Source organism: Lactuca sativa, chromosome 5 (genome assembly GCF_002870075.4).
Source record: "Lactuca sativa cultivar Salinas chromosome 5, Lsat_Salinas_v11, whole genome shotgun sequence".
Lineage (NCBI taxonomy): Eukaryota > Viridiplantae > Streptophyta > Magnoliopsida > Asterales > Asteraceae > Lactuca > Lactuca sativa.
In genome coordinates, this window is record NC_056627.2 from 224,124,590 (window position 1) to 224,152,102 (window position 27,513).

Below are 27,513 nucleotides of genomic sequence, written 5' to 3' on the forward strand. Positions count from 1 at the left end.
TGTATGGTATTTTTAAAAATTGAATATATTTAGCCTTTGAAATATGAGGTTCATGGAGTGTTTTAAATTTTTAATGTGATTTATCTCATATGAATTATCATTCATTATATGTGATTAGTTATTAAAAAGGTAAAAAAGTGTGAGAGTTTCAAATGCATGAGGTTTTAGCAAATTATTGTGGGGGTTTCAAATGTATGAGATTTAAGGGAAAATGCAAGCTTTATAAGTATGTAAGATATATATATATATATATATATATATATATATATATATATATATATATATATATATATATATATATATATATATATATATATATATATATATATATATATATATAAAAGTTGTATTGCACAAGATTTGATATTTTGAAAATAAAAACGTTTTTTTGTCAAAGTTCACGTTTTAAAATAATCATTTTACAATTATATATATATAATGATAAGGAGGATGCATGCACATTATTTGCTTAGCATATCTCTCTTTTTTTCTTAGACGAAACATGAAAGCTAGATCTCAATATCATATTCAACCTTGGCACTTCCTTCGTAAGTCCAACAATGTGATGTTGTTTGGCTTGTTTATGGTGGTAGTTTCTTTAGAGGTAACTAAGTCAGGGTATCTGGTTAAAACGCTTCCAGGTTTTCCTGGTGATCTTCCTTTCCTATTTGAAACTGGGTATAGTCATTCTCATTGTAATTGAATTTATATGTTTTATTTAATCCATATTGTTTGTTTGTTTGTTTATTATTATTATTATTATTATTATTATGCTTTTTTTATTATAATGGTTATACTAATTGTCAAAAAATGTGCTTTAAGTTACATTTCGGTAGGGAAAAATGATGACGTACAGTACTTTTACTATTTCTTTGAGTCGGAAAGGAGCCCGGAAAACGACCCTCTCTTACTTTGGGTCAGAGGAGGGCCTGGTTGTGGTGTTCTCACTTCTATTCTGCTTCAGATAGGTATATCTATTGTCTCCAGTTTTATTAGTAAAGCTGCCTTTAGAGCATTCCTGATAATGCATCTATTTCAATAAGTTTTTTCAGTTGTCATGACCACATAAAATAAAACAACAAACTTAACAAACAGACAAAATATGCAAGGTTTTTTCACAAAGCATATTTATGGTTCATAATAGGTCTACTAAGTAACTAAATAAAATTGTATTAAAAATATACAAAATATCTACAACGGAGCTTGTAAATTTACAAACAACGTGATAAAGCTTTGGAATAAAAAAGGTCCTAGTTTTAGAGCTTTATTTTAGATGCTCTTCGTTTCTTCTTTCACTATGTGTGAGACCCATGTATTATATGAGTTTAATTAAAAAAAATTAAATATTAAATTTTAACAATTTGAAAAATTGAATTTATAAGAAAAATGAGAAAAATTTTGAATTATTAAAATTAATGTGGCTTTAATGTATTGAATACATTACATATATAAACTCTTTCTAATAAATACCTTACATATATATTACCTTATATATTAAATATATAATTTTAATTTAATAAATGAAAAATACAATAAAATGACAGGTGGAAAATACAAAATTTAAAAATTCTAGAAAATATCATGTGTCCAAATGAAAGAGAAAATGACATGTGACAAAAAAAACATTCATTTATTAGAGTAGATACGTAAGGTTTTGGGTAGTGCTCCAAGCTAAAAAAAATGATATATAATTTTGGGTAGTGCTCCAAGCTAAAAAAAATGATAATAATTTTGGGTAGTGCTCCACTGACACTGAATACGAATGTTGAATTCGACAATACACTATGAATTCAACAAATAAGTGATTGTATTTTGTACTCAGGGTGTTGACATCAAAATTGTTATGTTACAAAAAACGGTTTTATCCTAACATCATTTTCGAGTGTGTTAAAACATGAACTTTGTAAGTCTTTATTCTAAGAGCATTGGGTATGGGCAACACCCATACCCAACCCACAACGCATCCACATCATCATCTTCTCTCCACAACGAGATTAGGGGATGGTGTTTTCATTTTATGCCCTGTTAAGGTGAAGAAAAGCAGAGGAAGAAAGAAGAAGAAGACGCCGTTGCTGTAGGTGGTCGTTACCACGAGAAGCAACATAACGATCAAGCAGGCCGGTGTACAACGAGATGCAACGCCGTTTTTGGCGTCCACCTCAGCCACAACGAGACACATACCGCATCGTCTAATTTTCCAATGTTACCCTTTATTATAGGTTTCAAAGTTACCATGCAATAATATTAGCAATAAAATCTTTATGTTTATAAATTTTGTACGTATACATGCAGAAAAACTATTTATATATGAAAAATACTTTATAAAACATTTTATTTACATTTAAAAAATATTATTTCTTTATATATATGTTTTTTTACCTTACTATACAATTTAAAACGTAAAAATATATTTTTAGAAGTATAAATACAAAGCTTTATGTATTTAGAAATATATACATTTTATAAAAGCGTAAATACATACTTTTATACTTTAAGAAATATTAATATGTTTCTACACATACACACACACACACACACACACATATATATATATATATATATATATATATATATATATATATATATATATATATATATATATATACTTCGAAAAAACGTATTCATACTTTAAAAAAATATACTTTTAAAAAACACAAAAAAAAAAAGTATTTATGCTTCTACAAAATAATTCTATACTTTTGTAAAGGTATCAAATTGTATTTGAACTGTATTAAAATAAAATTTTAATATCAATAATATAAATATTAAATATTTTCTAAAGTAATACTTTTATAGAACAGATTCTAAACTGTTGGAACATTTATAAACGAAATCAAATAGTTTGGAACATTTATGAGATTTTATAATCAAATTAATATAATGATTTTCTTTCCTTATATAATATTTTAGAGTTTTATGGAATTTTATTTTAAGAAAACAGAAATCCCAAAAAATAACAAATGTAAATAAAAATTCTAAAACTCCCACAAAATGACATGTGTCAAAGTAAAAAAATATGACATGTGATAAAAAGATTTTTATTATTATTATTATTATTATTATTATTATTATATATATATATATATATATATATATATATATATATATATATATAGAGGGAGAGAGAGAGAGAGAGAGAGAGAGAGAGAGAAAGAGAGAGAGAGAGATTAAATATCTCTTATATTTTGTTCCTACTTTTCTTCTACCTATTTAAGATGATGACAAATTTAAAAATTTAACTTCTCAATCAAATTTAAATTAAATTTAATTACATTTGTCACTATCTTAAAATAGATAGGATTTGGAGTTTGACACAAAGGTTTTATAATTTTGTAGATTTACTCCCCGCAACAAATGTTTTATATTTTGGTAGATTTAGTCTTTGTAATTTTTAATTTACAGAGATGGTCACTAAACGTTTTTTTTTTACAAAATCGGTCAGTTGTCTATGATTTTTATATGTTAACAAGTCTGACCCATTTATAGAAAATAAATTACTAGAATCGTCTCCTTAATTTAAAAAAAATGTCATTGTGTATTTTTTTCTACCGAAACAGTCGATGTGTTTAAACAAATTACAAAACTTATCCCCTTTATTTATAGAAAATGTCATTGCATATTTTTTTACAGAAACAATATATGTGTTTAAAAAGTTACAAAAATAGTCTTTACATATTAGAAAATTTATAGGTTTGGTCTCACAATTTTATATGTTGGCAAGTTTGATCCACCACACAATGCACACAAAACGATAAAACAATTAATAGTAATAGTTTTTTTTGTGTGACTTGAATATATTAATAGTAAAAGTTTCATTATTTTAACATAATTTATGAATAAATCTCAAACTAAACTTAAGTGATGATTTGGTATTTTTCTCCCTATAACATACATATTATCGGTTTCACTGTTGATCAGGCGTTTAGTCAATAAATGAGTTAATGAGATAAATATATTGAGTTACATAATGTTATGTTTACCAAAAACTTGATATCCTAATGTATTGCATATTTTTTGGAATATAAAATACATCCAACAAAGACTACAATAATTACATAAACTAACAATTTAGTCATTTTCTAAGTTTACAAGAAATTTCAAATGGGCTATCTAATCTTATGCAACCTAGTATATTCATCTCATCAACTCATTTCTCGTCCTTTCTTCCAAAAAAATGTTTTATAAGTTTCATTACTGATCTGGTTATATAATCATAAATCGGCCAATGAGATGGATATTAAATTTTATGGTAAATATAACATTATATAATCTATCGTATTCATCTTATCAACTAATTTAATGACTAGACCTCCAGGTTACCAAAGAAACCGGTAAAATATATGTTACATAATGAGACTTTAATAGAACCGGATAAATAATGAAACAGGTTAGGTAACTGGAAAAAATGATCAAATCGTCATTTTTACCGGTAATTAATGTTTTTTCGTAAAAACAAAATTAATTTGAGACTTTTTTCTTAAATTAAAAACTAAACGATCTAAGTTGTAACAATTAAGAAGTCCTTTGGAAGAGATTGTCGAGACATTTCTTAAACAACATATTTTTTTACACTAATTTTTAAAAAGTTCTTTAAAACGACTCTAATTTTGTAATTTTTTTTTGGAAAACATTTAGTTTGGATTAATAAAATATTAATTGTACAATTCACAACTCATTATCGCCTCAATTTTTCTTTTCGGATTATATCAATGATATTCGAATTTAATAAGACTTATTGTGATATATATATATATATATATATATATATATATATATATATATATATATATATATTAGCAATTTATTTTTGTAAGATTATACTTATTGATGAATCTGTGCATAGGTCCGATCACTATCAACTACATAAATTCCAGTTTGGAGAACCAAATGCTCGAGTTAAGCACTCATAGTTTGACGAAGGTATGTAATTGTTACATTATTTTTTAACAACAAAAGAACCCTTATTCAAAAATAGCAAGGGATAGGCTAGAATTGCGTGTATTCGAGGCAATGGTTACATGAATTTGACCAATAAATTTCTTTACTATTCATGAACTTGGAATTGAAGAAAACCTCGTTGAGGAGTCTCCACATAACCCTGAACATGGCCATGAGATTAATGGTGAATTGGTGATAGCATGTATGATCTTGTGACATGGAAACCCTAGTGTCCCACCCTAAAATAAATCCTTGATTGACCCACTTGTTATCTCCACTACTGATACAAAATCCCTTGGAGCGCAATGAATTTAGGATATTCTAGAAATAAGTGTGTCTGCGATTCATGGAAAAAAAACATAAAGGCATGCGGGGGGGGGGGGGGGGGTAAAGGAGGTTTGTTTAATGACTCTAGGTTTAAACATGTTTGTAGACCACTCAGCCGAACATGCGAAGTTATATGTTTACCTTTCTAGGTGCAATGTGATTCCAGATAGTGTTGCAAGTACTTTAGTCTAGTAGAATGTCTTCGATCCGTAATATGCTTACGGATGAGACCTAGAAACTTGTACCATTGTTTCCAATCCATCTAGTTTGCTGTTTCGGACATAAAACATAGAAAGAATAACCAAATTCATATAATTAAAAGTAAGTGTGAAAATGATTGATTTTTCTCCACGTTCCTCTTTTACAGGACATTGATCTATCCCTCCCCAAGCCATGTGCAATGATATAATATTTCGAAATTAACCAATTGTTGTATAGAACCACCACCATCATTTTGCAATAAAGAAATATTAAATCCTTAGAGTCTCCCTATTGCGAGAACAACCTTTTCTTGATATTTAAAACCATTATGCAAGCAATTCAAATAACTTTTTTTCTATCATCTGAGCTGTCCTAAAAATTTGATTTCGGATACTCTCAAGTTTTTGCAACTTCGTTCAGCACCTTAATAAGGGAGAACAAGTAGGTTCTAAGTCAATCAAGAACACTTTTACACAAGTTTAAACTATCGCCAAACGATGGTTGTTGGGTGTTCCACCTAAACAATTTGGATTGAAACTTCTCCACGATGTAATAAAAATAAACCAAATTATTATATGTAGGGAGGAAACAAAATAGTGGAAAGAAAATAGGTGAAGAATTTTTTTTTTGAATTACTTGCTCTCGAAGTAAAAAAAAGTACAGGAAATTGCATTAAAAACGATGCATGATCTTACTTTTATACTAAAGAAATTAGATACCTAATGAATCTCTAAAATAATATAACAAAAAGATTTTAACTCATATTCTAAAACTGGGAAACAAAACTAATAAAAGAAAATTTCCTAAAATGCCCCTTAGACTTAAATTCGATTAACCCAACACTCACCCCTTTAATCGGATTGACGATACCACTTGTTCACAGTAGTGTTGGTTCCTCTTCAAGTAGATTTGCCCATTGTTTCTCCAATTTAGGACACTTGTTGCTATATTGATCAAACTAACCATATTTGTAACATTTAATGTGACTTTTATCCCGGACACGTTCCTTGCCATCTCGACTTTTCCCGGACGAACAACCTCTTCCCCAACTATGTCCAAAGTTATCCCGATTTAAACCTCTATTGCCATAGTGCTTAAAAATATGTGATTTTTCTTCCCTAGCCAACATCAACCCACCTTGATTCCCACCACTTTCCCGATTCCTTTTATACATTCCTTGTATTCCTTCAATCTTCTAACGGCTTCATCGAATAACATCGATTCCAACCCGAAACATTGCTATATTGAAATCACAATTTGAAGAAACGACTTAGGCATCGAGTTTAGTAACCTTTTCAGCAAATCCCACTTCTTCAAGAATATATCCAAGAGTCTTTGATTTTAAGGCTAAACTGGATGACTTTGTCACAAATCATTTACCGTTTCACCTTTCTTCATGAGAAAACCTTCAAGCTCATTTTTTAAGGTTGCACGTGGAGTCGTTCTCACCGAATCCACACCTAAATACCATGTTTTTAGCCCATCCCACACTTGTTTTGGGTCGATGTCACTCGCCATTTTCAACACCATGTCTTCGGGTATCGCTTGAAACAAAAAAGCAAGAGCTTATTTTAACTTCTTTGAATTCGATGCTACACATGATGCTCTCGGTTCAACTGTCTCCCATATGTCGTGTGCATCCATAATCGCCTTGACATTGACTGCCCACACAGTATAATTCGTTGGAGTCAAAATTGGAACTTTATACGACATCAAACCTCCTTTAACAATCGATATCTTATTCTCTCTTTTGACAACCCCGACCTCTTTAATCAAGCTTGTTCCGAGAGCACTTTTCCACCAAACCACAAGACAACGTCACAACCACCTTTATCGTCTTTTGTTACCCGCAAAAAGAAGCAAATCAAGGCTACCCACTTTTGATGACTTCATGTCTGTGATATTTATCACTGACCTCCAGTTAGAAAAAGCCCGATCAAGAGAAATCAGGTCTGCTTGTGATCAAAATCGAATCACACCCCTTCAATGAAACTGCTCTGATACCAAGTGCATTAAAAATAAACTAGAACACTTTCTTATATGCATGGAGGAAACGAAACATAGGAAAGAAAATAGGTGAAAAAAAAACTTTTAATTACTTGCTCTGAAAGTTAAACAAAAGAAGTAATGGAAATTGCATTAAAAAAAACAATGCATGCTCCTAATTTTATGCTTATGGAATTAAATACCTAATGAACCTCTAAAAAAATAAAATAAAAAGACTTTGATTCATATTCCACAACTGGGAAACAAAATTAAAAAAAAAAATGTAAAGTTCCTTAAATTTCCCTAGACTTAAATCCGATTAACCCAACACACAATAGGGTTCCAATATGAAACTATCCTCATCTTCGCACCTACCAAGAGAACAATGTCGAAGAAAAGAAAGGAATTTATGGCACAACTCAACCAATTTCCATGTTTTAAACTGTCAAGTTAAGAAAAGTTCCCATGCCTTTACCTTTAATAAGGTTCATTTTGAGGTCGAATTCAAGAAATAAACACCTAAGACCCTTATAAGATTTATCATGTTCTCTTTAAACAATTCTCCAAAGGAATAAGGCATCATTCACATAGTGAAAGATGGGATGAATAAGCATGTTGTTGAGGAGAGAGATACCCTTTTATATGTTATTGTTTATAGCATCATTGATAACCAAGCTAGTTAAAAACTTAGTTGACAATGCAAGACTGGAGCAACAAGATAAAAAAGAAGAGTACATTCAAGAGAAAAGAACTCCGGGCAGCACCAATGCCAGACAATGTCTTCGTAAGGTTGCCGATGGACATTTTACAGCAGCGGTGAAAGTTTTATGTTCTTCGGGGGTTGCTCCATTTGGGGGTGATACCACGAAGACATTGGAGGATAAGCATCCATACAAGCCACTGCCTTCCATGCCTAACACCATATTTTCAGAACCTCCCCTGGTTGTGGATGTTGACAATGTCCTTGGGGGAATTAAATCCTTCCCTAAAGGTACCTCGTATGGGAGGGACGGGTTGAGAGCTCAACACATTTTAGATTCCCTTTGTGGAGAAGGTTCGGCTATATCCAAAGACCTCCTGCGTGTTATTACTTCTGTGGTTAATCTATGGCTAGGGGGAAGATGCCCTTCAAGCTTGGCAGAATTTGTTGCCTCTGCTCCTCTCACGCCGCTCTTAAAACCTGACAAGGGAATACGACCTATTGCAGTAGGTACTATATGGAGACGTTTGGTTTCCAAGTTGGCCATGAAAGGGGTTGGTAAAGAAATGGCCAAATATCTCAATGATTTTCAGTTCGGAGTCAGGGTGTCGGGTGGCGCTGAGGCCATTTTGCATAGCGCCAATAGGTTGTTGAGTGAGCACCACGATGACAAATCTCTCTCCATGCTTACTGTGGACTTCTCTAATGCCTTTAACCTTGTTGACAGATCTGCATTACTTCATAAGGTCAGACTGGGGTGTCCCTCTATTTCCTTGTGGGTAGAATTCATATATGGTCAAGCAGCAAGGTTATATCTAGGCAACACACATATCAGGTCTTCTACTGGGGTTCAACAAGGAGACCCCTTGGGACCACTTCTCTTTGCCATTGTGTTGCACCCGCTCTTGCATAAGATTAGAGACAATTTCAATCTTCTGCTCCATGCATGGTACTTGGATGATGGCCCACTTATCGGAGATTCGGAGGAGGTGGCCAAAGCATTGGACATCATTACGGTGACTGGTCCAAAATTGGGCCTTCAGCTGAATATCAAGAAAACCAAGCTCTTTTGGCCCTCGTGTGATGGTAGCAAGTTATGGGAGGGGTTATTTCCGGCGGACATCGGGAGGTCGCCTTTGGGGGTGAAACTTCTTGGGGGAGCTGTTAGTAGAGATGCTAGTTTCATTCGTGTAGTGGTGTTGATTATGATGGCATGTGCGGAATTAGAAAAGATCTAGTGATTCATCATACAAATCAAGAACACAAGGAGTAAATAAATCTGTGTAAGCTCATATTAGATCTAGAAAGATTATACAAATGGGTCTTGTATACAAATTCTCTCTTTAGTCTAACACTCCAAATGGTTCCTTTCATAATGGGAGTCACTCACTTCCTATTTATAGGAAAGACTCAACCCATTTACACATACAAGAGAGTAAGCCTAAAACACTACATCCAAGAGTGACTTTGCACCCTAACATTCTCCCCCTCAAAGTTAGGATTGGATGTCCGACTTTAATCTCCAACGAGCTAGCGCGATTAAGACCAAACTCCCCCTCGAAGTAACACCGGTCTTCAAATCTGCAAATGAATATTCGACAAACCCGAGAAGCTTCGAATACCCATCATTCTCCCCCTTTTTATAATCAAAAAATGATTATAAAACCCACTAAGGATGAGAAGCGCCCGAGGAATAATCTTCACAATACTCCCCCTTGATGTGTACCAAAAATGAATCACCAAAAATCTTGCACGGAAAAACAATCACGAAAAAGTCACAAAAAATTTTCAATTTATGAAAAATTTTGACTTTTTGGGTGAAAGTTGCAAGATTTTTCAAAATCCGGGTAGAAATTGTCACTTTCTGAAACTTGCAGGGACCCGTTGCGTCCAAAACAACCAAATATGCAAAACTCTCCCCCTTTTTCAAATCTGGGTAGAAAGCGTCAATTTGCACAAACTGCAGGGACCAGAAATGCACAATCTTCAATTTTCAGCAAAAAATAGTCCTTTTTCGAATTTGGGTGAAAACTGCCAAAAATTCGAAGTTTCAGGGACCATTTTTGAAAATTCTGCTCTTTGTGTTCCAAACATACGAAGATTCCCAAAAATTCGAAGCTTCCAAAAGATTTCAAATTTGGGCGAAAAGTGTCAAACATTCGAAACATGTGTTAATTTTCGAAGTGTCAACAAATCGAAGGTTCAGGGGCTGTTTTCGAAACTTTGTCATTTGCTCACTTCTTTCGAAGACCCCAACTCCAATTCACGAAGTACAAGGATACGAAGACTGAACAGTAAAAGTCTTCGTAAATTTTCAAAATACCCCCTTCGAAAATTCAGAATATACCCTTCGAATATTCAACATTAAACCAACCCTTCGAATTTATGATTTCTCGTTTTCGTTCATTTACCACATACCCTTCGAATCATAATCCTTCTTTACTTCATATGTATACTCAAAATACCCTTCGATTGTTTTGCTTTAATCAAAATCAAACATTCCCTTTTGTTCAAGTCACAAACAACCTTCGAATCTAAATCCAAACACCCCTTCGTTTTTTTTTATTTTTTATTTTTTTTATTATTATTATAGGTCTTCGTTCCAGGAACCCTTCGAATCCTTCATCAATACACAAACACACGAATGCGAAGCATACGAAGAGTCTGAATGTACAGTAATCTCTTAATCGTCTCTCTGAATCAGACTGTCTACAATTGAATCCCGATGCAAACAACATCAAAATCAAATTATCCAATTGTTCGATTTTTCGTCATCTGTTTCCAATCAATCATCGACAATACCAATATCAATAACCGATCCATTGATCATCGATCCAGACCTTCGAAGCTACATCATCAACTGTGACTCACCAACCCTTTGAAAATCGACTTCAAAATCGATCGTATGCCCCAATTCCAAAATCACAGATCTCGTTTTACAAGACTTCTCTTCCCAAATCGATTCTTAACCCTTCGAATCTAAAATCAACCTTCGATTTCCAGATCATTTGTTCTCACAGCCTTTATCCTTCGAAATCAAAATCATATTCATACAGTTCTTCACTCTTCGTACATTCAACCATATACACCCTTCGAAAATTGATTACACGAACACCTTCTCAATTTATCAAAACCAAATACCATCCCCTTCATTACTTGATCAAACACACCTATTTAACGAATTCACTGCTTTTGTTCATACAAAATCATCTTCCCAAAATCATCGATCAGTCGCTTTTAAAACCCATCGATTCCAAAATTATTCGAAATCTAGTCTTCCTAATCGATCAAAAATCAAACACTGGGACGCTCAATCTTTTGAAATCTCGTCCACAATCAGTCGACCACTAACGTTGATAGCATCTCAAACCTTGACCCTTTGCACATTGTCTTAGATCAAGCATCCGATTTCTCAGAACTCAACTATTGATTCAAACCCGTCAATCGTCACTTTACAGTCACAAATCAAAATCGATTCGTTTAAACATTGACATTCGTTCATGACGAATTGACTTCCAAATCAGATGAGAACGACTTGAAGAAATCAAACGAAATCGATCATCAATCGACATTCAAGTACAGCCCTTCGAAATCATTCAAAATCCAAAACCAATCATCGACATACATATGTATTCTTGATTCGGTTCTTCAAAATCAAGGATTTGTTTGTCGATTTCTTAGCCAAACTTGATCCTCATCGGTATGAAATTGAAGAAATCATAACCGATTCACAAGTTCAGAGTCATGAAAAACATCAATCGATTAAAAAAAATTGAAACGAAATTGAAACTCAAGAACATCGATCATGATTAAACAAGACGATACGATGGTACAAGTAAGAAAGGCATGAGTACAAGTCGGAATACGAACATCAATTGCGATTGAATGATTTTTAAAGATCTGTGGGCTTATTCCATTGAAAACTCGGATATGAATATAGATTGGGCTTGAAAACAATTAATCAAAAAAAATTGAAGTTGGGCTGGGCTTCGAAATTAAAAACATTTCCAAAATAGCTGAATGAATGAACAGTATTCGAAATTAAAAAAATCTGAGTTTAATTTTGGTTTTGATCTAGACAAAAATTAATTGGATCATCAATGAGGTTTGAAACAGATTAGATCCAATGAAGCAAATCGATCAAAAATGAAAAACGCAAAGTACGAATCGAAATCATGGATGTTTTGGAATCCATTTGAGAATTTGAGATACCTTTTTGACGAATCGAGTTCAGTTTTCAACAAACGAATCAAATTTGGAAGATCTTGGTTCTTTTGTCAGAATGAGAAAATCTCTAAATCGAACATTGTACCACCCACCATGCGAGATGTACAACTCGTTCTTCGTGTTCTTCGTGTTCTTCATCAAACCAAGAACATCTTCAAAAGAACCACCAACACATTTGAGTTTTGACTTCAAATTCAATTCAACACTTGGAGATTGTTGCTTTGGAACCCAAATTTGCTTCACGGATTTTGGCTTCACAACATATGACGATTTTTGTGAGTAAACCCGCTTGTTCTTTCGATTCATCTTCTTCTTCTTTTTCTTTCTCATCTTTTTGCATCTTGAAGACTTGACTTCATGAACAAACCCACTTTCAACAACATGAACATTTTGAGTTTGAATCAAATCTTTTGGAGTTTGATATTTGTGAATTTCTTGAACCACCGGCTTCCTATAAGGAATCATTCATTCAAATGAATCACAAGAACACAAAATATCATCGGTTTGAACTCCAATTGAGCAAAAAACTTTTTCATCTTGAGAATCAACTTGAACTCCTTTTTCTTGAACATCAAGAACATCACATTGAACTCCTGTTTCTTGAACATCATCATCATCATCATGAACACCATCCCGAGCTTCACGACAATCTGCATAATATTCAAGTTTATTGCTTCCATATTTGCATTCGGCACGAGAAATTCCTTTTATGACTTCTCCATCTCTTCTATTTCTTCGTCTCTTTTGATATGTTGTAATCAAACGATCAAACAAATGTTTGGTTCGAAAAATTGGACAACTAATTAATTCTCCAACTTCATTCTTTTTTCCATTTACAACAATATCACATTCACTTATCAATCCAACAGTTAAGCCATAAAGAAGATATTCAAATGAGCATTCACTTTGAAAATCATTCCTACGTATCATCCATTTCTCCATGATTACAAGAACTTGAAATTTTCTAGAGAGAGAAAGTGATTTTGAATGGGTTTTCTAGAGAGATAAAGTGATACAAACAAGTATTCTAGAGAGAGAAAGTCGAATTATGGATCAAATCAAAGAAAAATTCGACTTCTAGAACACAAAAACACTCTCTAAACACGAAGATCAATGAAGAAAAAGAATCACCAAATCAAAATAGCCATCAAGGATCAATTCTTGATGAGATTCAAGAACACCCGCTCTGATACCAATTGTAGTGGTGTTGATTATGATGGCATGTGCGGAATTAGGAAAGATCTAGTGATTCATCATACAAATCAAGAACACAAGGAGTAAATAAATCTATGTAAGCTCATATTAGATCTAGAAAGATTATACAAATGGGTCTTGTATACAAATTCTCTCTCTAGTCTAACACTCCAAATGGTTCCTTTCATAATGGGAGTCACTCACTTCCTATTTATAGGAAAGACTCAACCCATTTACACATACAAGAGAGTAAGCCTAAAACACTACATCCAAGAGTGACTTTGCACCCTAACAATTCGCAACCTAGCCATAAAGAGAGCCGAAAACGCTGTGAATTTGATGCGCCTTCTTCCACAATTGTCTGACCCCCAGAGTGGGCTCCTTCTTCTTCGGTCTTGTATGGGTATTGCTAAGCTTTTCTTTGGGTTGAGGACGTGCCAACCCGTTCACATGGAGGAGGCGGCAATATTCTTTGACAATGGATTGCACGGGGTGATTGAGGACATTGTGGTTTGTAAGGGCCCTTTCTTTGGTGACATACAATGGTGAATTGCTTCCTTACCCATTAGGTTTGGGGGTTTGGGTTTATACTCGGCTGTAGAGGCTACCTCCTATGCTTTTGTTGCCTCAAGGGCCCAATCTTGGGTATTTCAAGACAACATCTTACAGGATAGCGGTATACATGGTATGGATTCTGATTATGATTGTGCCTTGTCATCCCTTCGCAACAAGCTTCCAGATTTTGACCTTAACAATTTTACTACTAAAGACACCGCCCCCCCCCCCCCCCCCCCCCAAATCCCAGAATACATTGGCGAGTGCCTTTTTTCATAAAATTGTCCAAGATATGGAAGTGCATTTTTACATAACGGCTCGGCAGAAAGCGGTTTTCCAGTGCTTATGTGCACCACATGCTCAAGATTTTCTTCTGGCTATCCCTATAGATGGGCTTGACCAACACATGTCTCCCGTGGAGTATCGTTCTATTCTCAAATATCGACTCATGATTCCTATTTTCCCAACTGACGAGATATGTCATGTGTGTCGCAATGCATGTTTGGACTCTTTTGGGGAGCATGCAGTTCACTGTAAAGAACTCTCGGGGTTCAAATACAGACACGATATGGTTAGGGATGTCTTGTTTGACATATTTAAGCGTGTCGGGGTTTCCGCTAAGAAAGAGGCACCTGTTAATTTCTTGACTGACCTGACAGAAGGAAGGTCAACCCTCAGACCGACTGACATTTTGATTTTTGGATGGGTCGGAGGGAAACACGCATGTGTGGATCTTACAGGGGTATCCCCTCTCGTGGGCCTGAGGGCTGGGGGTTTCACAGCGGGACATGCTGCTTTAAAAGCAGCCACAGACAAAGTCACCAAACATGAGAGATCGTGCCTAGAAAATCAACACGTGTTCATACCATTTGCATTTGATACGTTTGGTTTCCTCGCACCGAATGCGGTAGAGCTTATTAAAAGAGTACAACGAATCATGCATAGTAATGTTATATCCCCTAGATCTTCGGATGTAGTCTTTAAAAGAATTAGCTTTACCATTCAAAAAGGCTTAGCGGCACAACTTGTTGCCTGTTTGCTATCTCACTCATTGTACGATGACAATTAAAAAGTTTCGTTATTAAAAAAACAGTAGAATTTACTTCAAATTTAAAAAAAAATAAATAAATAAATAAAATAAAATAAAAAATCTTGAGACCTTTTAATCGTGATAATGAAGAAAGTGGACCTCCTTGATGAACTTCTTTTTTCTATAGAGAATTGTTTTATGGGATTGTACTTATCATGAACGAAAACTTTTGTGATAGAAATAAATGAAAATACCCAAGATTTCCATTTAACAACAAAACCCATAAGATTTATCACATTCTAAAATTAAAAAAATAAATAAATAAATAAATAAATAAATTTGTCAAATAGTCTTATTAAAGTCCACGTGAAAGATGATTTTTTTTTCTTTGTCTATGGAGTGGTTTCCTCAACAAGAAGGTCGTCAAAGATGTTTCTACCTCTTATGTAAGTCTTTGTTCGTTGATAAGGGTGGTGCTAGAAAAACCTTAGGGGTTTTACTTATCGTGGTTTCCGTGAAAAAGCTTAATCTAGTAATTAGTCAAATCAATTTGGGTTGTTAATCATAATTAAATATATTTTATTTATAACTTATAATTTTATTATTAATAATCTTTTTTAATATATATTAATTATAAATAACATTATTTATCCCTAATATTTTATTATTATATTGGTTGAATATACAACTTTTATTTTTATTTTATTTCATAATAATAATAAAACTTTAAAGTAAACGTATAGTCTAAAGTCTAAAGCATTTTTTTTTTTGTAAATTTATATTCACTCGTATCAAATATTTAATATTGTTTGGGATTTTTTTTAGCGTTATAATTTTATATCTCATTTTTCTTTCTTTTGTTATGTTAAGTTAAAAAAAAAAGTTATAAAAAAGATTGAAATTTAATATTATATACATACTTGCAGTTGTTTTTTTTAAGAAGGAAACGAATTTGATTTCTTTGGATGCATTTAATTTGTATGTATTTTAGAAAAGTGGGAGAGGCGGACTATGATGAGGTGAAGGATGGTGTTCATGGGAATGGTGGTATCATTGGGGTTGGATGTTGAAATGATGAGGCGATGGTGGTGATGGAACTCCGGTGTGAGAGAGGAAGAAGAAAACCGAAAAGAAGAGAAGAGGAGAGGAGGAATCAAAAGTTTAACGAGGGAGAGAAAGGAAGAATTGGCTCTGATACCATGTGTAAATGAATCTCCATATCAAAGACATGGGGTTATGCTCATTATATAGTGGAGATAATTAACAAATAAATGTAGTCTAATAGATCCCTAACTCCAATTTATATTGAGGCCATTAACGTGAGACGTTTTCAAGTTGAAGTTGATGGCATCACATAAATAACATGAGTTCTCATTCCCTTCGATAGTCTATTTAAACCTCATATGTTTCCTAATGCCATGTAACCTCATGGTTTCGTAATCTTGAATATGAGAAATGAAATCCAATCTCTCATATTATGAAATCCAATTTCTCTCATATTATGGCATCACCAGGAGAACAATTTTCGGCAATAAGATAAATGGCAACATATTTTAAATAATCTTTATGGTTTTTATGATTGACTTTTGATTATAATTCATGTTCTTACGCCAAAGAGCTTATGAACTATTTTAAATCCCTTAATTTTCTCGAAAGCATTTCCACTTTGTAAACACATTCAGACTATTTCTTTATTTCACCCACTCATGAGTAATGAGAGTCTCCAAATCAGCAAATCCGAGCCAAAATTAGTTAAAGAAGCTGAAGGGTGAAGGGCCAAAGTCTGGGGCTATTAAGGAGTAGAATTATACGACAATGGTTCGCAAAAAGCCTTCGCATGCAAGGCAATCATATATAGTAGAATTTTGCCAGACATGCGCGAAGCCATGGCAATAAGGAAACAATCACTAGATTTACATTTAACGAAAATCAATTCACCATCAAAATTGGTGTCATATTCCATGGGGATAAGATAATCGTAATCGCTTTTTTCCACATAATCCTCAATTTGAGTAGAAAATTCCTAAGCATTATCAGTTGAATATGGGGTGTAAAAGACAAATCCTCGATAATGGGTCATTAATCATGGTGGGCTCCAATCCCAGGTTTTTAAGTTATTAGAAAAGGATTTAGTGGGTTGTGTTGGTCCACCTTCTATAATCCCAAGGGGTTGACTTGAATTGTCGTCATGAAAACTTTGAAGAACAAAACTGATCAATGACGCCTTGTCTTATCCCATGTTGACTTTCTTGGGATGAAAGACTCCCTTCATTATTGCCTTCTTAAGGATCTAGTCTGCTCTCTATCGTTTTCCTCTTTTCTCTCTGAGTATTCTTAATATTGTTGAAGTAAAATAGTGAAGTTCAAAGTATTTGTTTGGATGGTGATTGCATCCTAGTGAAGTTCAAGTCTTTTTGTATTTTTACCTTTTGTATATCCAATCCATAATCCAAACTATGTCACCACTTAACTATAAAAGAAACCTTCATTTTCTTGAACACATGTTGAGAATTATCTAGTTGAGGACACAAAGATATTTCAGGCCATCATGATGATGATTGGATTGATGTAGTGTTGGTGGAATTTGAGTTGATATAGAAATAAAACACATAAATTAGAGATGACTTGTTTTTTTGCCATGGATTTAAGATTTTGTCCCTAGTGTTCTCTATAAATACGTAAGCCTGGTTTTTTCTTTGTAAGATTTACAATATGTTTTATATAATGAAATCAGGTAGCCAACATCCTATTTCTTGATGAACCTGCTGGATCTGGATTCTCATATGCAAAATCCCCCGAAGGTTACATAACAAACGATACTTTAACACCAATACATATACACCAATTTATAAGGAAGGTAAGATAATTTTTGAAAGAAAATATCTATATTTTCCGTTAATTTTAATCAACATATCTCCGGTTAATACAACCATGTATCTACATATTTGAATACATACACACATTGTCCATTTTTGTCCTTGAAAATGGATTGGTTATTAATTTTATAACTCACTATTTTATACATGAAAAAATTAATTATTTATTTTACGTCATTCAAGCATTAAGAGTGGATTGTAATCTATATGCTTTAGATAAAAAAAAAACTAAGACCAATGTTTGTTTTTTATGTCGATCTGATTAGTGGCTTGTGGATCATTCTAAATTTGTCAAAAATCCCTTATATCTTGGTGGTGATTCCTATGGTGGCATATCAGTACCAATGACTATTCAGGAAATATATAACGGTATATATATTATTTTCAGGATATATATAACATTATTTTCAGGATATATGTAGCATATTAGAGAGATCATGTCGGGATACTTGAACTTTTAGCTTATTTTCCATATTTTGTAGGTAATGAAGGTGGAGAAGAACCACACATCAACTTCAAAGTACAAGTTATTTAGATTAGTCCAACTTTCCTATATGTTTATATCCCTATATAAGTTTCGGTAATGAAATTGATATATGGTTTTCCAACATAGGGGTACATTCTTGGTAATCCTTTAACAGACAAGCATGATTCCTCTAATGCGAAAATCGAACAAGTTCATCGTATGGCACTCATATCGGATAAAATATATGAGGTAAATAGTTAAGTACTAACAAGTTGTGGCTAATACATTATGTGCTAAAAAATTTCTTGTTTATAAAGTTCCTAATGTCCGGGAATTAATGTAGTTCTGTAATTTTACAGTCTGTTAAACAAAATTGTCACGGAGAGTACCAATATGTAGATCCAAACAACAATCGTTGCATACAGGATCTTCAAGTGGTACACGAGGTACATAATTAACCTAGATTTTTACTTGGGCTATTAACTTACAATGTGCACCCACAATTTCATTGAATTTAGTGCTTTGTTATTTTGAATTTGCAGTGCATTGAAAGAATTAGTGTGGACAACATTTTATATCCTTTTTGTGATCGTTCAAATACCTCAAAATCTGAGCACCTCAGAATAGGCCTAAGATCTCTTGATAAGACCTCTATTTATATTTGGTCATCAGACGATGTTCAGACACAATGGCTTTGTGTATTATTCTCTCACCCTTCCTTTGTGAATTATACGCTTCCCTTGCTATTCCTTTATTTGAGAAAAATGTTCATCATACTTGCATTTTATATATATCTGAACTTCAAAGCTACGTTACTTTGGGAAATCATCATATGCAACGTTGGTTTAAAATAATTAGTGCGTTGAAATTCAAAATAAATTCATGCTACCTTCAAATGTACAAGGTTTATGTATTATATGTTGGAAATGTGAAAGGTGATCTAAAATATATATTTAAGAGTAGAAGAATAAAATATGAATTATCCATTAAAAAAATAATTACAAAATAAATAATTTGATGGTTTATTAAATAAATAATTTCATATTAAGAAGTCAAATATATATATATATATATATATATATATATATATATATATATATATATATATATATATATATCCTTATACTAATAAAAGAGTAGTTCTTTTGCCATGTGTCACCATGTTAGGCATTGTAATTAATATCATGACACTTGTCAATTTATTAATTCTCCATTTCAAATTTCAAATTTCAAAATTTAAATCACATTTTAATTACATTAAATTAATAATATTAGAATAAAAATAAAATAAAATTTATACCAATTATAATAAAATAAAATTTATACAATTTATAAGATGATATATATTTTACGTATTTATTTGAATCAACGATTATAATTTTATAAATAACTAAAAAATATCTTTTAATTAATAAGTTATTTAAAATTATTAATTAATACTTTTGAGTTTTTATTTAGAAAGTTTAATTAATTTTCTAACCGTGGTTCCCACAGGTTATAAACTAGTTCATTATATTTTTAACATGTAATATGCATTAATTACTTTTTTAAAATAACTAAAATGATTTGTCAAGAATCAATTCAACATGCACACAATAGATAGTTAAAATACAATAATCTAACCCACCTTATAGAGTTAGGTTCAAATGTTTCTATTATCTATTGTGTGCATATAGAAGTGATTGTAGACCAATTAATTTAGTTATTTTAAGAAAGTAATTAATTCATATTAAATGCTAAAGATTTAATTAGTATTCATTATATCTTTAATATTTAATATGCATTAATTACTTTCCTAGAATAACTAAAATGATTGGTCCAGAATCAATCCAACATGCACAGAATGTATAGTTAGAACACAATAACCTAACCCACCATATAGAGTCAGGTTTAAATATTTCTACTATCTATTGTGTACATGTTGAATTGATTCTGAACCAATCATTTTAGTTATTTTAAGAAAGTAATTATTACATATTAAATGCTGAAGATTTAATTAATATTCATTATATCTTTAACATGTAATATGCATTAATTACTTTCTTAAAATAACTAAAATGATTGGTCCAGAATCAATCTTACATGAGCACAATAGATAGTTAGAACACAATAACCTAACCCACCGTATAGAGCTAGGTTCAAATGTTTCCACTATCTATTATGTGCATGTAGAATTGATTCCGGACCAATCATTTCAGTTATTTTAAGAAAGTAATTAATGCATATTAAATGCTGAAGATTTAATTAACATTCATTGTATCTATAACATATAATATGCATTAATTACTTTCTTAAAATAACTAAAATGATTGGTCCAGAATCAATCATATATGCACACAATAGATAGTTAGAACACAATAACCTAACATTATATATATATATATATATATATATATATATATATATATATATATATATATATATATATATATATATATATATATACACTGTGGATGTCATCTATTGTGTACTCATAAGAATAATCATGAACCAATTGATGAAAATATTAAATGACTATGATTTGATAGTCTATGCTATTAAAGTGGAATACCATGTACCATATAATAACATAATTGTCATTGTAGTGTTTTAGTTATTGAATTTGTATTTAAAAAATAAAAATTCTGAGTTTTAGAGATAATTAATTATATAAATTTAAATAATATGATTTTAGTGGGTAAATGATTCGATTAATTCATGTATTTAGACAAAAAAAAATTATGAGTCCAATGTTCATTCTGAAAGAATATGATAATAAATATGAAATTAATTGTTTTTTAAAAATCCATTATTGGCTAAATATAATATACACCAAAATTATTTAAACTAATAACATATGAAATAATTACAATGAAATCATGCATATCAAAAGACTAAAAATCATAAAAAGATTAACAATATCTATTTTTCATTCTTAAAGAATAAGATCAAAAAAAATCTTGAAGGAAAATACACAACATTTTTATGCAAATTTCTTCTTGACCGGTTGAGATTCAAATGTCATTCTTGAATAATGACACTTACATTTTGATGAAGATATGATCTTATAGAATATAAAATCCTTCTTGGTGGTTAGAAAACGCTGAGCACCACTTATATCATGTGAGATTGACTACTATGAGAATAACAAGTTTTTGTCATCTTTTTAACTCCAAGCCTTGTTTATGACTTGCAACAAAAAAAATAAGTGGCATTCCTTTAGAATTGACTATCATTAAATCATATTCTAGGGATTCATTTTTTAATTACAATTAATAATCACATAGAAATTTTTAATCGTAATTATAATTAACTCATTGTTATCAAAATTATTTTGAATGCAAGTATAAAATCCATGATTTTTGTTTTTCGTTTTATCATACATGAGAAAAATTATTGTTTTTTAATGATTTCATCTTTCTGATGTATTATAGTTTTTTATATTTAGAATTTTACAACTATAATTTTTATGTTAAAACTAAGTATAATTTTTTACAGAACTACAAGTCTGCATACATCGAGGCATGGGCTAGTAGGAGAGACGTAAAAGAGGCTCTTCATGTTAGTGAGGTTTGTGACTGGGTGTTGTTAAATAAACACCCCATGAACATCCTTTATCAAATATCAACATATCATTAACTATTTATAATAATCTTTTTCAAAAAACAATGCAAATTCGACTCTTACGACAATAAATGTATGACTACAGGAACTTAATGAAATTAAATGGGTGTCATGCAATCAGAGCTTGACATATGCAGATGGTTTGCTTGCGAAAGTTAGTTACAAGTTCAATATCATGAGTACCGTTGCTTATCATCAAGAATTTTCTCATAAAAATTGTCGTGCTTTGGTATATAGGTAGTTAGTTATGCGTCCTCCCAATATTTTTTTATATAATCTCTCTTTCAAGTTGGCTCCTGGTCTCTTATATTTATGTATACATATGGTATTTAGGGAGCTTGAAGGCAAACAAAAATTAATAATATTTTGTTTCTTTGTTGTTTTTGTTTGAGCAGTGGAGATCATGATTTGCGTGTTCCACATTTTTCTACGTTAAAATGGATTGAATCGATAAATTTGTTACTCGTGGAGTATTGGAGACCGTGGTATGTTGATGAACAAGTAGCCGGGTTAGTTATGGTTTACTAGGAGCACATGAATTGTTATAATCAATATAAATATTAAAAATAGTAATTTATGATGATATTCTATTATCTCATTCATTGCAGATATACAATGAAATTCTCAAACCACGACTATAAATTAACATTCGCTACGGTAAAGGTGAGTAATCATCCCTGAAACTTCCTTCTCACTTGGTGATGCTCGATCCTGTCTCATGAATACTATAATATTTGACTTTGTAAATATTTTTACAATTTTTTAATATGGGTTTAGGTGATTTTTGGTCACTAAACTTTTGATTTTGTGTTCATTTGGTAAAACTACTTTTATGTTTTAAAAGGTTATCAAACTTTTGACTTTGTGCTCATTTAGTCACTTAATTTTTGGTTTGGTCACTTAACTTTTAGATTTGTGTTCATTTATTTAGTCACCTAACTTTTAAAATTGTGCTCAATTAGTCACTAAACTTTTAAATAAAAATTTAAAAGTTTAGTGACTAATTGAGCACAATTTTAAAAGTTAGGTGACTAAATGTGATCAAACCAAAAGTTAAATGACTAAATGAGCACAAAGCCAAAAGTGTCATGACCTTTTAAAACTTAAAAAGAGTTAAATGACCAAATAAGCACAAAACCAAAAGTTAAGTGACAAAAAATGACCTAAGCCTTTTTAATATAATAAAAATTGTGAACCAAAGCCTTAGGCTATTTGTTATCTTGAGAATACACTTCTAACCCTTTTAAATTGAACTTTTGAAATTCTATGAGCTCAAAGGAACATTTAATGTTATAATCATGATGGTCGGTCATTTTGTTTTGTTAAAGGGAGGAAGTCACACGAGTCCAGAGAATAGACCGGAAGAATGCTTTAATATGTTTATAAGGTGGTTTGATAGTGTAGACTTGTAAGTAACAATTATAGAGTTTGATGCTTAGTTTTTGTGCACTGGTTTGTATGTTTAGACTTTCTCAGTATCAGTTGATATTGTAATGTGTTTATTTATATCATAAATAACTTTTGCAATTAAATTAATATATCTTGGTAATAATGCCTACGTAATATGAAACACCCCTCAGGTGCGATATTTTAATTTAATTTTCAAAACGATTTTAGAGTTTTAATTGTTGAATATGGCCTAAACTTTAAATTTCCAAAATAGTTTAGAACGAGAGTGTAAATAAAAAATAGTGTTTTAGTTAAACAATACTACATACACTAAAGAGTGTCTTCTAGATGTCCTTAGACTTCTCAATCTTTAATATTACTAGTAATCTGCTAGTAACCTAAAAACTAAATCAATGTAGTGAGTCATGCTTAGAATCTAGTAAGTAAAGTTGAGCTAGAAATTATATGGATATTATATAAACTAGAGGGTGTTCCCCCGCTCCATGGGGGACGGAGGTTGTTATATGGCCAATTTCTTCTCGGTTGTTCATCAGAAAGGTCTAAACTTTATTCCTATTTTGCCCCTGCCCTTCCTCCATGTCAGCAGAATCCTTGCGGTCGGTAGTGATCCCTTGCTCTGCTAGAATCTATTTCTGTTTTCTCCTTTGATACGTGAAATGAGGTGGTGGGTGCACCACACATACCTATAACCAAAATCCATAATATAGGTCATCATCATAAAGTGGAAATGAAGAAAACTAAAAATCCCAAAATATGCTAATACTTGGAAAAATAAAGGCTTTAGCTCATCTTCGGAACAATTGGGACCAAAATTTGAAATAAAGAAAGTCCAAAATGTTCCATCAGTTGTATTTTTTGATCGGTCCTGTATTTACAGTCAAGCAACACGTCAATGATGCGGAATGAAGCAACCACAGCGTACCTCATCATTTTATCAATACACTCAGTTAACCTTTTATTATTATTATTATTATTATTATTATTATTATTATTATTATTATAGAAATCAGAAGGTGTAGCCATAGCAATTTCAATGTTGTGAGATCCTTTAACAAATAAATAAACCACTTGACAGATTAATCCAATGCTAAAAACAACATGTGAAATGAGAAAATATACATATTTTTTTGAGTGATTTCATAAATTTCCAAGTTAAAGGTACTATTGACTAGTGGATGTTAAGTTTTAATAAACATTATTGCGAGTTCGAATGTAATTTTGACGAATTTTCGAGCAACAAAAGAGAGTGAAATAGAACCTGATTCTCTTGTGATCCAAAGCAATGATAGTGTTCTAAGCCTCAATGAACACCTTCCCCTCAACATTCTAATCAAGTAAGTAAATGTGTTGTTGCTGTAAACGATAACAAATATAAATTATAAAACTAAATATAATATACCTGTCCCATAATTACATTGCTCTCCTCACACATAAAATAAGACAACTATTATTTTTTTTTTCTTTTTACATATAAATTATTGATACTAAGCTAAGTGCAAGATTGACCCATTGTATGTCCCTTGCAAGAATTTTTAAGAAATTACCATATTTTTCATCGGATTTTTATTTCATCAGAGCATAAATCAGCACAAAAAAAAGGCATCCAATATTTATTTCATCAAATTTTTTACCAACATGTAAGCCTAAATCTAATTTTTACCAAGATAGATACATCAAAATTTTACAAACACAAATTTGCCTGCATTGGCATGAAGAATTACAAACATAGAGAAGTACCAACATCATACATCTGATTTCACGCTTAATTCACACATAAATGCATTTAAATTTCCGGAAAAAAACTAAGAATTTACCACATTTAAGAGAAACCAAGAAAAAATTACCAGATATTAGAAAAAAAAATCATCAGACACCCTCTTCATCAGATTTCTGATTTTACCATGACAAGTTCAAGTACCTGAATGGTCGGTGCTGGATCAGTAGAGATAGAAGTCGACAGCTCTGCTTTTATGGCGGCCGCGCTAGAGGTGTTGGCAACAGATAAGTAAAAGGAATACGACGAGAGAGAGAGAGAGTAAAAGAGAGAACTCAAACCTTTATTTAACTATACATGTGTAAATTGGTGCAGGGGACCTTCCTTCTCTTCAACCTGAAGGACAAAATGGTTATATTTTTTAATTAGCCAAGCAATAAAATAAAAATCATCTCATGTTTACAAATACGGTTTGCTTCAGTCGATTCCTTTCAACTATGTTGTATTACATATCAACATAATAAAACCCAAATACGATTATAATTTTAACATAAATTATGTAGTTATTTTTAGAAAAAAGAAACTGTATAGAGATAAAAGTTATCATTTAGGTAACTTGTAATTTTTCAAGTTCGGATTTTGGCATTTCTCAATCTGTTCTTCCCATCTCTTGTAATCTGATACCAAGATGTAACAAACAAACTGTTAATGTTGCAAAAAGATTTCATTTTTATATAGTGCAACACTACTTCAGTATTATTTAAAGTAATGTATTGAATTGTACAAGATTAGCATGTATAGTTGTTAGATCATCATGAACCATGTCCTCAACAGACCTCTTAGAATTACCATAGCATCTACTATACCTCCTGCAAAACATATAACCAATTTTATATGATTAAAACTCAGAAATACAAAAATGGTAGTGAAAAGCTTGAAACTTTGTCAATTTATTTCAAAATCCATGCTTATGCCAAATTTCAGTAGTTATTTTAGGAATGGTATTGGGAGCATTGAGAACTAATTACTGATATCAAAACCTCGGGTCGAACTTATGTATATCAGAAAGCTGAAAAAATATATCAAAATGAGATGATGATAATAATATATTAAAAAAATATTTGATTAGCACACTTTAGCTGGAACATAAAAGAAGATACATGGATGTGAAATTGAATTCTGGACAGACAATCTCTTAATTTTAATCTGACACGTGCACAATAAAGTGCACAGCCGATAACATACCACTTCAAACTGAACTGCAAATTGAAGCACACTTTAACTTTTGTTTGTTCATTAAGACATTTAACCAAACACTTAGTATTCATTGTAAAAAAACCCATATATATGTTAAACAGACAAACAGGGTATCACCATTTTTAATGTAAAGAAATTGTTATCAATAATTAGAAATTCATAACAATATGTTTGGGTAAAATCAAAACTAACCTAACATTAAACAAAAAGAAGAGTACTAACTCATGATAAAAACTTATTTATAATTAATTAAAGGGTGAATATGTACCTATGTTTTGAAGAACAGATAATGTTTGGTAACCGAATCAGCTTCAGAATCACATACAGACCAAAGTTAAAAGGGCCCAAGTTAAAATTCTAAATTTTATATAATCCATATAAAATTTACAGTTTAGTTCATCTATAGAACCAACCTGCTAGAATTCCAATTTGAAGGCAACAAATGAACTACCTAAATTCAAATTTGTGAAATATCAGTTCAAGTTTTAACTTGTGTCACTTGTTTTCCTGCTGAACCAACACTGGAAACAACCATTGGCTCAAAGTCAAAGTAATTGAACACTTCATTAATAGGGCTAGAAAAACACCTTTACATGTTGTTGAAGAAGATGCGATGGTGCATGCAGTTGGATTCTACTTCTCATACGCCAGAGTATGTGACAAACGATAAATCAAGGGCCAGATAAGAAAAAAATCCCCAATTTGATCTATCATTCAAAAAAATTGAAAAATTCAAAATCAGAACTTCATCTTCCATAATCGACCTATAGAGCAACAGTTAGGGCATAAGAAAATCGGAAAACGCAAGATCAAGGAGTCGCAGACAATAGAAGAGGAATTGCAGTGACGACGGCTGTTGCTCCTCCTGCTCATCGCTGATGGTGATCAAAAAATGATCCAAAATCGAGGTTGTCTCCAGTGGTTCTTGGATGGCGATGCGTTTAGAGAGAGACATTGGGTTTTGGAAAGGCGGTGACAGGATACGATGGGTAATACGATCGATATAAAAAAGAATTAGAGGCGGTGATG

General features: G+C 31.8%; 1 protein-coding gene across 3 annotated transcripts; it reads left to right on the forward strand.

Moving 5' to 3' along the window:
• Nucleotides 1–451: 451 nt before the first annotated feature.
• LOC111909257 (serine carboxypeptidase-like 10) lies at nt 452–23,639 on the forward strand. Of its 3 annotated transcripts, none has more exons than XR_008232403.1 (14): nt 452–678; nt 823–968; nt 4,844–4,920; nt 17,893–18,015; nt 18,301–18,403; nt 18,517–18,554; nt 18,648–18,749; nt 18,860–18,946; nt 19,043–19,198; nt 21,978–22,049; nt 22,189–22,340; nt 22,499–22,588; nt 22,712–22,766; nt 23,432–23,516. XR_008232403.1 is itself a non-coding variant. In XM_023905045.3 (14 exons), exons 1-14 carry the CDS (start codon nt 455–457, stop codon nt 23,513–23,515), a joined length of 1,533 nt encoding a protein of 510 aa, XP_023760813.2. In that variant the 5' UTR covers nt 452–454; the 3' UTR covers nt 23,516–23,639. The 3 variants fall into 3 exon arrangements, 2 of the variants coding, with proteins under 2 accessions (XP_023760813.2, XP_052627443.1); XM_023905045.3 differs by having other exon boundaries at nt 22,499–22,612; nt 23,432–23,639; XM_052771483.1 differs by lacking the exons at nt 18,301–18,403; nt 18,517–18,554; nt 18,648–18,749 and having other exon boundaries at nt 22,499–22,612; nt 23,432–23,639.
• Nucleotides 23,640–27,513: the final 3,874 nt, after the last annotated feature.